General features: G+C 43.2%; 1 protein-coding gene across 6 annotated transcripts in view; it reads right to left on the bottom strand.

The window, feature by feature from the left end:
• Positions 1–23: 23 nt before the first annotated feature.
• myh10 (myosin, heavy chain 10, non-muscle) overlaps positions 24–11,035 on the bottom strand; it is a 63,146-nt gene continuing 52,134 nt past the window's right edge. For 3 of the 6 annotated variants that reach the window (XM_030420435.1, XM_030420447.1, XM_030420454.1), the window contains 17 exons: positions 9,586–9,798; positions 9,352–9,496; positions 9,029–9,235; positions 8,780–8,884; positions 8,376–8,528; positions 6,453–6,701; positions 6,148–6,360; positions 5,829–6,041; positions 5,531–5,692; positions 4,973–5,101; positions 4,689–4,777; positions 4,299–4,422; positions 4,044–4,133; positions 3,533–3,651; positions 3,188–3,296; positions 2,907–3,079; positions 24–2,771 (listed from right to left, as the gene is read on the bottom strand). In XM_030420435.1, coding sequence (XP_030276295.1) covers positions 2,624–2,771; positions 2,907–3,079; positions 3,188–3,296; positions 3,533–3,651; positions 4,044–4,133; positions 4,299–4,422; positions 4,689–4,777; positions 4,973–5,101; positions 5,531–5,692; positions 5,829–6,041; positions 6,148–6,360; positions 6,453–6,701; positions 8,376–8,528; positions 8,780–8,884; positions 9,029–9,235; positions 9,352–9,496; positions 9,586–9,798 — 2,641 coding nt within the window. In that variant the 3' untranslated portion in view covers positions 24–2,623. The remainder of the gene's footprint in view (positions 2,772–2,906; positions 3,080–3,187; positions 3,297–3,532; positions 3,652–4,043; positions 4,134–4,298; positions 4,423–4,688; positions 4,778–4,972; positions 5,102–5,530; positions 5,693–5,828; positions 6,042–6,147; positions 6,361–6,452; positions 6,702–8,375; positions 8,529–8,779; positions 8,885–9,028; positions 9,236–9,351; positions 9,497–9,585; positions 9,799–11,035) is intronic. The other 3 variants (XM_030420463.1, XM_030420472.1, XM_030420474.1) reach the window with 1 other exon arrangement.

Raw genomic sequence — 11,035 nt, 5'->3', positions numbered from 1 at the left:
AAAAACAACCCCAAACAGCCTCACAGCTACAATGAATATGCTTTATTTTCCTTTTACAAAAACAAACAAAACAAAAAAAATTACTGTCTAGAAATACAGGTATACAAGAAATAATATGATGGGAGTATCTGCAGTTGAATGCCTGGTTGTCAACAGCCAGCTGGATAATAATGATAATAATAATAATAAAATAAGAATGAGTTAATGACTTGTGGATGATAAAGCTTCGAACCAGATGACATCCTGTGCTGTGCATCATTTCCCCAAAATAACCTCAGAACTAGACCTTCACCTGTGAGTAGAGACATCATGTTGGGATGGTGCAGCAGCTGAGGGCTCCGCTTCTCACGTGGTTAATCATACTGGATACTGAATCTGACCCACACAGATTATTATGAACACAGAGATACACAGCGGATATGATATGAAGCACAGCAAAAATACAAAAGAAAGAAAAAGGATTAAGTGTTGAATGTTTCATCTCATTGGGGGTTTTTTTCTGCTTCACATCTGTACTGAAATCTTTGCCCACTTATGTTCTTATTTAGTGTCTAAGGCACTTTTAAAGAAACTTCCGCTTAACATTTGAGAAGGGGGAAACAACAATCTTAATTTGCACATCCAGAATACAAGAGAAGACAGAAGAGTTGATGGATGGTTTACCCCGGCATGTAGTTTTCATTAACTGTCAAGGTGGCTGCTGTACTTCACTTCGATACAAAAGCTGTTAAAGGGACTTGGGCTAAAATTGCAAAGGAATAAAACAAACTTTATTTTCAGACAACCTGTGAATACTAAGTGCTTGAACAGGTCTGTCGGTGGTCTGAGGAGTCAGGCTTCAACTCTCAAAGTCATGGCACAAACCAGGCCAAGTTTTTTCATTGTAATCATTCAAATCACAGAGATAAAAGTTCCTAAAAAAAATCAATACAGAGTGATCTTTGAAAAAAACAAACCTTTACAGCTGTTCTGAAGATGGCTTCCCTATTTTAATGTCTTAGCCAGCATGAATGTAAAGTCATTCAGACTCGTACTCCTGATGGACAGATTAAAAAGAAAAAGGTCCCATCTATGAAGCAGAACCAGAGATAATTTCTTTAGTTTTTATTTCACAGATTCGTCTTACCTGTCAAAACAGTCAGCATGTTAAGTTGTATGAAAATTAAAAAGGAGGAAATATGAAGATTATAGACCCTTTACTTTGATTTGTGTTGCGTCCAATTACGAAAGAGTCATAACTTGTGTAATGGCTTCAAAACCAGTTGTCATGGAATTACAGATTTTAAAATTAAAATCTCTGGACAAACTAAAGACTTCTTTCAGATCATTAAACGTGTCATTGGAGTCTTTAGCATTGCTTTAACATAGCAGTGAGATCGACAGGTAATTATTTTTCAGCTGCTTTAGCTGTGACTTGGATGTGATGCTAATACAGACTGGGGCTTGGCACAAACACTGACATGTCATGAGACTATTTTCATTCCGTCTCCATTTCTAATCAAACTACATGTTTTACTAAACTGTAACCATCATCGTCACATTTAAACACGTGGACTGAGCGCCACTTTTCCAGTAAGGGCTCCCTGTTGGCTTCCAGTTTAAAAATTCAAACGTCTTCCTGTGCAGTTCTGCGCATTTTCCAGCATCTTGAGAACTTCCCAGTTAAAACCCAGCTACACATTCCTTCACTAACTTGAGATGAAGCGACAGAAAAAAAAATAAAATACCTTTTTTGTTTCACAGTAATACACTTTCACTTCAGAGTTCTTCTATTGCATGTCCCGAGATGTTAGTTGTTCCTGTAGTGTTGTAGTGTCGAAGCCGAACAACAAACAGTCTGTACATCAGAGGGAGACTCATGCAACAACAAAAAAAAGCAGCCTCTGCGTTTTTGGGCTTTTCCATTTTGAACCGAGTCACTGGGAGGAGGGAGTGAGTCGAGTATCGGATGGCTTTTACACAACAAGTGAGCAGAACACTTACAACAACACCAGAGTGAAACACGTTTCCTCGTAGTCCTGCATTTCCAGTATGGAGTGCATTCACATACGTTACATAACTGATGCGTGTACACCTCACAGCCTCCACCTACAGCACACATGCTGAGTTTCATATGTATAAAAAGCACTTTGCACCTATGCGTAATTTCTCAATAAGCTGAGCGGATAACTTCACGCCTGATGGGGGGGAAGGAGGAGGAGGGGGGCGGTGTTATGTTATGACGCTGAGATGATACATGGCCGGGAGATGAGCCAGGATGAGCAGCTTGCCAGAGAAGAGCAGAGAGAGGCAGAGTTGTCCATTTGCCCCCGTGACTCTGCAGGACTGGAGGCTTTCCTCCAGGGATGTGCGCTGGAGTTTCCCTGCAGTGGTAACATATAAAAAAGGGCGGAGGCGTGCTGCCGGGCGCACTCCACCCAGCTTTACTAAAAACAGCTCATCACTCCAATCTTCTGTCCAGTCAGTGGTTTGAAATGGAAAAAAAAAAAAGACGATGGTGACGTCAAGGATCTTCTCGGGGGGGGGAACTGTGCGCAGGTCACAGGTGGATGAGGTGGAGGTAATGATGAGGCGGGTGGTGGCGAGGGGAGGGGGAAAGCGTGGTATGAGACAGTCACTGTGTTTACTCGGCGTTAGAGGTTTGCGTCTCGTTGAAGTCGCCGGAGCGGCTGTCGGCGTCGTCGTCTGACATGTCGACGGAGGCACCATCCAAGTTGAGGTTACGGCGGCCAGAGCGGCTGGAGGAGAAGCTGCTGACCGGACCGCCACGCCTGGTCAGAACGGAGAGATGAAACAATTAAACATCATCATTTCTAAGTTAGAAATATATCAGACCCGTACAGACACACACTCATGTGTGGTTGTGTCTTTTAAAAATGATTGAGTTTTTCTCTTTTATGTTTTACCTGAGGCGGTTCTTGAGGGAGTTGACCTCCCGGGTGAGACCCTCGCTGGCCTCGGTGGCGTCGTCCAGCTCCCTCTGCAGCTTCCTGCGGGAGGCGTTGGCCCTGGTGGCCTCCTCCTCCGCCTCCTCCAGCTGACGCTTCAGCTGCTTCATACGAGAGTTGGCTTTCTCCATCTGACAGGAAGGCGGACACATGGAGAAACAGACGGAGACAGTGAGAGGTCGTGGGTGGTGAAAATGAATCTATCCGTATGTGTCACTTTGGATCTCATGAGTCAATACCTGTTCCTTGTACTGGTCAGCATGGCGACGCTCATCCTCTACCTGCATCATCACCTCCTTCAGTTTCTTCTCTGTACGACGGACGATTTTGTTGGCTGCTGCTCTCTCCCTAGAAGAAAAAGAAGGGCTCATCACATCTGTATTTTCTGCTTTGTTCAATTTAATGTTTACATTTTCAATAACACCATCTGCCACCATTTATGTCCTCAAATGAAAGTAATCATTATTTGATCTTACAATAAATGACACTCAACATAACATCCCAATGATCATATATGTGAGAATATCTACTCGGACAGATCTAAACCCTCTGTGACGTCTCGTGAAAAGAGATTGATCACTCACTTTGCCTCCTGCTCCAGCTGTTCCTCCAGCTGCAGGATCTTGGCCTCCAGGGCAGTGATGGACGCCTTAAACTTTGACTTGATAGTCCCCTCCAGCTCTGCCAGCTTGGCTTTCAAATCCTGCATTTATAACATCCAACGTTTAGGATCAAGAGCATTACATATGATAATAATTTTTCATTCAATGTAATCCCTACTCTGCATGTAAAAGTGGCTTCACAGCAGCAACACAGCGGAGACAATACGCCTCAATAATTTGCATATAATAAGTATATAACAAACATGAAGTCAAGTGAGGCAAGGCATCAAACTGAATGTCTGCGATTAACTTGAAAATTTGGAGTAGAGGTGATGCAGCTGCCTAAACTGTAACTGATTTGGACGGACAAAAAGGTCTTTAATAGCCGTCACTTGAAATGTACAGAGAGCTGACAATTAACCAGCTATCTGTGCTGGTGAGTGTTACCACATAAATTCATCTATGCTAATGTATTTAACAGACTGTACAACACCTTGTTCTGCCGCTCCATCTGCTGTCGAGCGTTCTCACTCTTCTGTGCAGTGCTGCGCTCTCCGGCTAACTCAGCATTCAGGCTGTCGACCTGAGAAAGAGAGACGGGATGGAGGGACGAGTGATGAGAGACAGAAAGGACTGTGTAAACTGCATACCCTTTGTGTGTGGGGAATTTAAACATTCTCATTTCTGACAGTCTGACTCTGATTTTGATCAGACTTCACGAATATCATCTCCTGTGTCGTCAGTTTACCTGCATGTTGGTCTTTCTGAAGCGGTCATTGAGCAGCTCCATGTTGCCCTGCTCCTCCTCCAGCTCCTCCTCCAGCTGGGAGATACGAGCCTCCAGTCTCCTCTTCTCTTCCAGCAGTGACGACCTAACACACACATTTTAATTTAACCTCTGACTTGACTCCAGTATGCTGATTCACACCGATTATGCTGAAGTCCAAGTGTGTAGGATTTAGTGACATCTAATGGTCAAGTTGCAGATTTCAACCATTTGAACGACATTCATCTCACCCTCCCCTGAAGTAGCTTAAAAAAAATCATTGTTTCTGTCAATAGGTCCTCTTAAATTATTTAAATGAAACCCCTAAAACAAAATGATGAAGCCAATCAGTACAAACAAGGTGACACTGACTTTCCAGAAGCACTGTTGGAGATCTCATCAGCCAGCTCATCCCTCTCCTGTTCAGCATGACGACGGGCCCTCTCTGACGCTGCATGGTCCTACACAAACAACAACACACACATTAGGATCAGTAAGGAGAAGATTTGGGATGAGATGGTCTCCCATTCTTGGACAGCAAATACAGACATGAAATCTGACTTAAGTGTTTAAAAAAAGTGTTCCTTCTTTTCTGGGCTGTTAACAGAACAAGACTGAAAGAGATTTTCAATAGGACATGAAAATTATAATTTAACCTCCTGAAGCTGCAGAATTTCAGCTTCGAGGCCCTTGAGTTTCTTCTCGTTCTCCTTGGACTGGGTGAAGATCTCATCCCTTGAGGCTCTGGCCTCCTCCAGCTCCCTCTGATAGTCCTTCATCTGAGCCTACAGAGCAGAAACAATGTGGAACATGTCAAAGGCTGACACAGCAGAACAGTGACCACTCAGGCCAGTGAAAAAACAACAGGAAGTTGTGACACGCAGCTAATGGAAGGATTTTAATAACTTAAAAGCTCTTTACACAGAGTCATAACTCAGTCAAATCTGAGCACAGAAAAAAACAAGACACATGTTTTTAGATTTAGTGTTGCACTTTACAGGAATATCAATATCTCACTTGTCCACTGTGAATAAATGTCCAAAAACGCAGTGTCAGGTTTGTCAGACAAACCTCTGACTCAACAAACAGACAAGAGTCGAATGGAACTAGTTTAACTTGTGAAAAATTACACTGTGGTTCTTCAAGGCCATGCAGGGAGCAGGTAGGTGTGTGTGTGTGTGTGTGTGTGTGTGTGTGTGTGTGTGTGTGTGTACCTGCAGTTTCCTGAGTTGTTTAATAGCCTCCTCTCTGCCTTTGTTAGCGGCTTCGATCTGTCCCTCCAGTTCGTTCAGGTCCATCTCCAGCTTCTTCTTGGCAGCGACAGACAGAGTTCTTTGCTTCCTCTCATCCTCCAACTCTGCTTCCATCTCACGCACCTGGAGAGCAAAAACGCATGAGAAAAGACCAAAATGAGTATACTGCATGAGCAGTATAGAGGAATTTCTTAATTTCAAGACAAAAATAAAACAAGCAGCCAGTTCATGATGGTCATCCTTAGTTCGCCCTGTGTACCTGTTTGACGAGCGCCCTCTTCTTCTCCTCTCCCTGCTCATCTCTGGCCTGCAGGTCTCGGTCAAACTGGGCCTTCATTGCCTGCATGTTGACCTCCAGCCGCAGTTTGGCGTCCTCCGTGGCCTGCAGCTCATCCTCCAGCTCCTCAAGCTGAGTTCTCATCTCCTCCACCTGTTGCTCCAGCGTTCGCTTGGATTTCTCCAGTTCATGGACCTGTAAGTAGCATCAGGAGGAAGTAGACCGTATTGTCAGCAAAAAACAGCTGGACAAAGACATATTGCACTGATTAGTATCATTTCAGAGGTCAAAGGTCACTCACATTCTTCCCCACGTCATCTTTAGAGCTCATCAGGTCCTCCATTTCTGCACGGAGCTGCTTGTTAAACCTCTCCAGCTCCTCTTTGGCCTCCAGGGCCTCCTCCAGAGCTCTAGCCATGGACAGAGCCTTTGTTTCCTTCTCTCTGGCCTCAGCCTCGGCACGGTCACGCTCCTCAGCAAAACGGGCTGAGATGGTTTTCTCTTCAGCCAGCAGCTGGTGTACACACACAAACGAAAATCTAAACACACTGACGTACCTCTAACCTCAAGCTATCATTCCTGACTAATTCTGACAGTCCAGTGTACCTGATCGAACTTCTTCTGTTTCTTTTCCAGGTTGGAGACGATCTGTCTCTGGTGGTCCAGGTCCACCATCAGATCGTCCAGCTCCTGCTGCAGCCGGTTCTTGGTCTTCTCCATCTTGTCCATGGCCATGGTCTTCTCCTCCAAACGCTGGCTGGTCAGCTCCACATCCTTCAGGAGTTTTCTCTTCACATCCTCCAGTCCCTCCATCGCTCCCACGTCCTCCTCCAGCTTCTTCTTGGTCTCAAACAGCTATAAGAAGGACCATTTTATAAATCGGTGAATACACAAAGATAATGCAACATCTCAAAAAGTTATCATTTTGCTTTCTTGTGGTCATTGTGGCTTTCAGTGTCACAGCATTGTCAGATGGAGTGGCAGTGCTACGCTGCAATATCAGCAGTAACTTGAAAGGTGAGGCAAATAAGAAATAATGAGCCGACCAGAAACAATTGGTTTATCATCTTAAAATAAATTAGTGTCTTGTTTCATTCAGTGGCATATTCAGGGCTCGTACACATTTTTCAAGATCAAATTCAAGCACTTTTCAAGCACTTTTATGGGTAATTTACAACATTTTCCAGCACCTCATAGCTGGGGTAAAATACATATCTACAGGAATATACTTGTGATTATTTTTTTCACTTTTTATCACAATTATGTACATTGTATTATGCTGTAAACATCTTAAATGATGTTTTATAACAGCAAAAACTTTAGAAATTAAAGGAGAACACAAAGTTTTATCCCAAAAAAGGGAAGCCACTTGGCGTTCTTCAGGTACACTTGCACCGGGACAAAGAGAGACCTGAGAGCACCCTGTAATTTTCTTTTTTGACATAAACTTTTACAAGCTTTTCGCTTATTCATCAAAGTTTATTAATAATGAATGTGTCATCAGTCCAAATTGCATCAAATTCACCTTCTCTTCAGCCATCCTTCTCTATTGCTACCAGGCTGCATGTGTGATGATACACACACACACACACACACACACACACACACACAGATTTTATTTCTCCTTGTAATAAGAAAAGTATCCAGTCTGATCCCAATGTTGCAGAGACACAGAGTTATAATGTCAAGCACTTTCAAGCACTTAAACTAAAATCCAAGCACTTTTCAGACCTTGAAAACACAACATTGAAATTCAAGCACTTTCCAGGATTTCAAGCACCCATACGAACCCTGCATATTTTACCCAGTCCAATAAAGTGTGCATACAAATAAAATGCCTAACAGTGAACTTTGCTGATTTTTTTTAGCCTAATGAATTTCATAAGGGCAGTGGGAGATAACCCTAACCCAGAACAAAACTTCACTTCAGCTTTCATTAAAACTTACAAGTTCATTAGGTACAGCTTGCTTATACTAATACAGGAGTATTCTATTCTATATTATTGATTTAGTGTCAATAATATAGTATTGATTTAGTGTCACATCACTTTTATAATTTAAAATATATAACATTTTTGGATAATCTTATTTGCAACTCATGATACGAAAGTAGAATGAAAAAGTGTATAAACATCTGTCAGTTTGTTTTAACCCCAGATTTCCAGAACAGGGATTTCACAAACCCTTTTGTCTTCTAACTAATACAGTCTCAGACGTCTGATCCTGAGCTTTTACTTTTGCTACCATTGCTGTCCCACCTAAGATCTCAAACTGAGCACAGACTTTTACTTCATGGGCTCTTCAATTTGCTGCACTGCTTCAAATCTGTCTGCGTGCTGCTCTGACAAGTGTTTGCACAGCTGGAAACTTTTCCCTGGCCTTTCTCCTGGCATTCAGTCAAGTTACAGTGGTACTCGAAAGCTGTGTCTGCCTCATTTTTGTATGTGGTCATCTACAGTATGTATGTGTGTCTCTATGTACTGCATGTTTATGAGACCCATTAACATTTGTGGCTATGTACGATCATACCTGAGCATGCATCGTCTGCAGCTGTTTCTCCAGGTTGCGTCGTGCCTCTTCATCCTCCTCCTGCTGCTCCAACAAGGTGTTCTTGTCCACCTCCAGCTGGCGGATTTGGCCAGTCAGGTTCAGCTTCTGGCGCGTTTCCTCCTGACGCAACTCCTACACACCAGACCACAACCAGAAAAGTCACAGGTGAAAGAAAAGCAGAGCAACTAATCTGTTATACCTGTTCGTATAGCTAAATAAAACCTATATCTGTTATATGCTAATTAAATAACCTATTTTTCTATTCAAGGTGCTTTTTCACACATGTGAATCTTCAGGAGGGAGGGAAATCGGTTTGATAGGTTAATCATTTATCCAGTGGGAAACACTCAACTTGCATTGAAAGAAAGGCTGATCATTCATACCTCTAAATCTTGCAGTTTGCTGCTGAGTTTGTCAACTTCCTTGGCCAGTTTGACGCCCTTCTTCTCTGACTCCTCCAGCAAAGCCGACACATTGTCCAGCTCCGTCTAACAAAAGGAATATGAGGTTGCGATGAGAGCATAGTAAACGGATCAAAATCATGCCATGAATATTCCCCATGAATATCAAAAATTCTGTCCTCATTTTTTTGTGTGTTTCTTGAGGGCTCTGATGTCTGTGAAGGTATTTACCTGCAGTTTGTGTGAGCGTTCAGTCAGCTCTCCCTTGGCTTTCTCTACCTCGGTGGCCCTGGCTGTAAACTCCTGCAGCTGGGCCTCCAGTTTCTTCCTCTTGTATTCAGACTCGGTCTTTGCCTGCTGCAGAGTCTTCACCTCACAGGCCATCTCTTTGTTGTCAGTCTCCAGACTCTGCTTGTTCTTCTCCAGGTTGGATTTGAACTGTACAGAACAAAATGATAATGTTCAGTTTCTGTTCAATTTTGTCTACATATCGTATAACTGATGTATACAGGCAAATACAAAACCTGTGAGTGTAATCAGTATCACCCACTCACCCTCTTAGCCTGTTCCAGCTGTTCAGACACTTCTTCCAGTGCTGTGGCGTGCCTCTGTCTCATATCCTGGATCTGAGCCTCGTGGTTTTTGGTCTCCTCATCTATGGCCTTCTTCAGCTCTGCCACCTCCTGCTCACGCTTGGACCTGGAGGACAGATACAAGGAGGAAGCATAAGGAGAGGATCTGTGGTGTTCCCCTATATTATCACTGATAAACAAGCTTTAAACAAGCACCTGAGCTCCTGCTGGGCAGCGGTGGTGTCCAGCGTGTCTTCCAGCTCCGTCTTCAGAGCCTCAAGCTCCTCGCTCAGGTCCCTCTTGAGTTTTTCAGCTTTCGTTCGACACATCCTCTCCGACTCCAAATCCTCCTGAAGCTCAGCTAGGTGGGCCTGCAGCTCCCGAACTTGCTTCAAGGCATTGTTCTTCTGGACGGTCTCCTCATCGCTCCTGAGACACAGAAGTCCACAGGTTAGGTTTTATAGACTGTTACCTTTCAACTTAAGTGAAAGATGAAGAGTCATGTAAAATTATTGCATTCAATTATTATAACATTTTTATTATTATTACAGTCTATTGTAAGTAATGATGAAGAATGATGCGTGCCTTAAATGCAGGGAAAGTCATGATGTCATTTCCTAAACTAAAAATGAGGCCACCAGTGCACACAGGGTGGCAGTGTGGTGAGCTGTTCACTGCTGAAGCTGTCTGCAAATTGTGTGTGTGTGTGTCTGTGTGTGTCTGTGCGTGTGCGTGTTCTGTAGGGTTGTGAGACTGTTGATTATTTTGCAGCTGGAAGAGAGGCCAAGTGAAATCCATGCTGGCTGTGACATTCCTGTAACATTCCTCTCTTACCGCTGATTAAACACACGAGTGTCATAATGATTCAGTTATATCATTAACTCAACCCAGCAGTGTTGATTAAAGGCACTAATGACTCCCATATAAAAGTAATTCCCCATTTTCCAAACAAAGATAACACAATTGTTCTCAGAATAGCTGCTGAATTTAAAATGAGGCTCATCAAGTTTAATTAAAGCTTAATTATCTGGAGCTGTGACTAAACTGACGATTTCTGCCTGTGAAATTAGTCAGACAGACGTTTACCAGCGACCCCTGAGGTCTCGACCGTCGGTCTGGTGTGAGGAGAGAAATTCTGCGAGGGAACATTGAAATAATCTGAGCTGACCTTCAGAGCGACGTCCTCAACAGCTGTTTACCTCATCTGTTACAGTCTTAGGACGGCTACATGGGAAATCAATTAAATATGACACCAGATGTGTTGCTAGGATTATTCTTCCCACTATGTGGAAAATCTGAAGAAGTACAGGAGGGAGCTAAATTATCTCTTTTTAAAATCCTCTGACGATAAAAAAAAAAACACAAGCTAATCAAAAAGTTTCTCAGACAATGTGAAATGACTGCCTGGTTTGGCCCACCTTGTTATTGCTTCATGTGAAAAAAATACTGCAAAGCCTATCACTGAGAGCATCAATCAACATCAATTTGCCTCAAATCAGATACGGCTGCCTCTAAGATAAAAGTTCTGAGCCAATGTGACTGAAGACAAACACTGCAGCTGGGAGCAGAGGAGAGCAGCGAGGGACTGAGGTGAGCTTTAGACACGGGAGAAAAAGTGTGTTCATGTGAGCTGACTGCAGCAGCCGATGAGAACATGTCATGTAAA

The sequence above is a fragment of the Sparus aurata genome, chromosome 1 (assembly GCF_900880675.1).
Source record: "Sparus aurata chromosome 1, fSpaAur1.1, whole genome shotgun sequence".
NCBI classification, from domain to species: Eukaryota; Metazoa; Chordata; class Actinopteri; order Spariformes; family Sparidae; genus Sparus; species Sparus aurata.
This window is presented reverse-complemented; position numbering and strand designations above follow the sequence as displayed.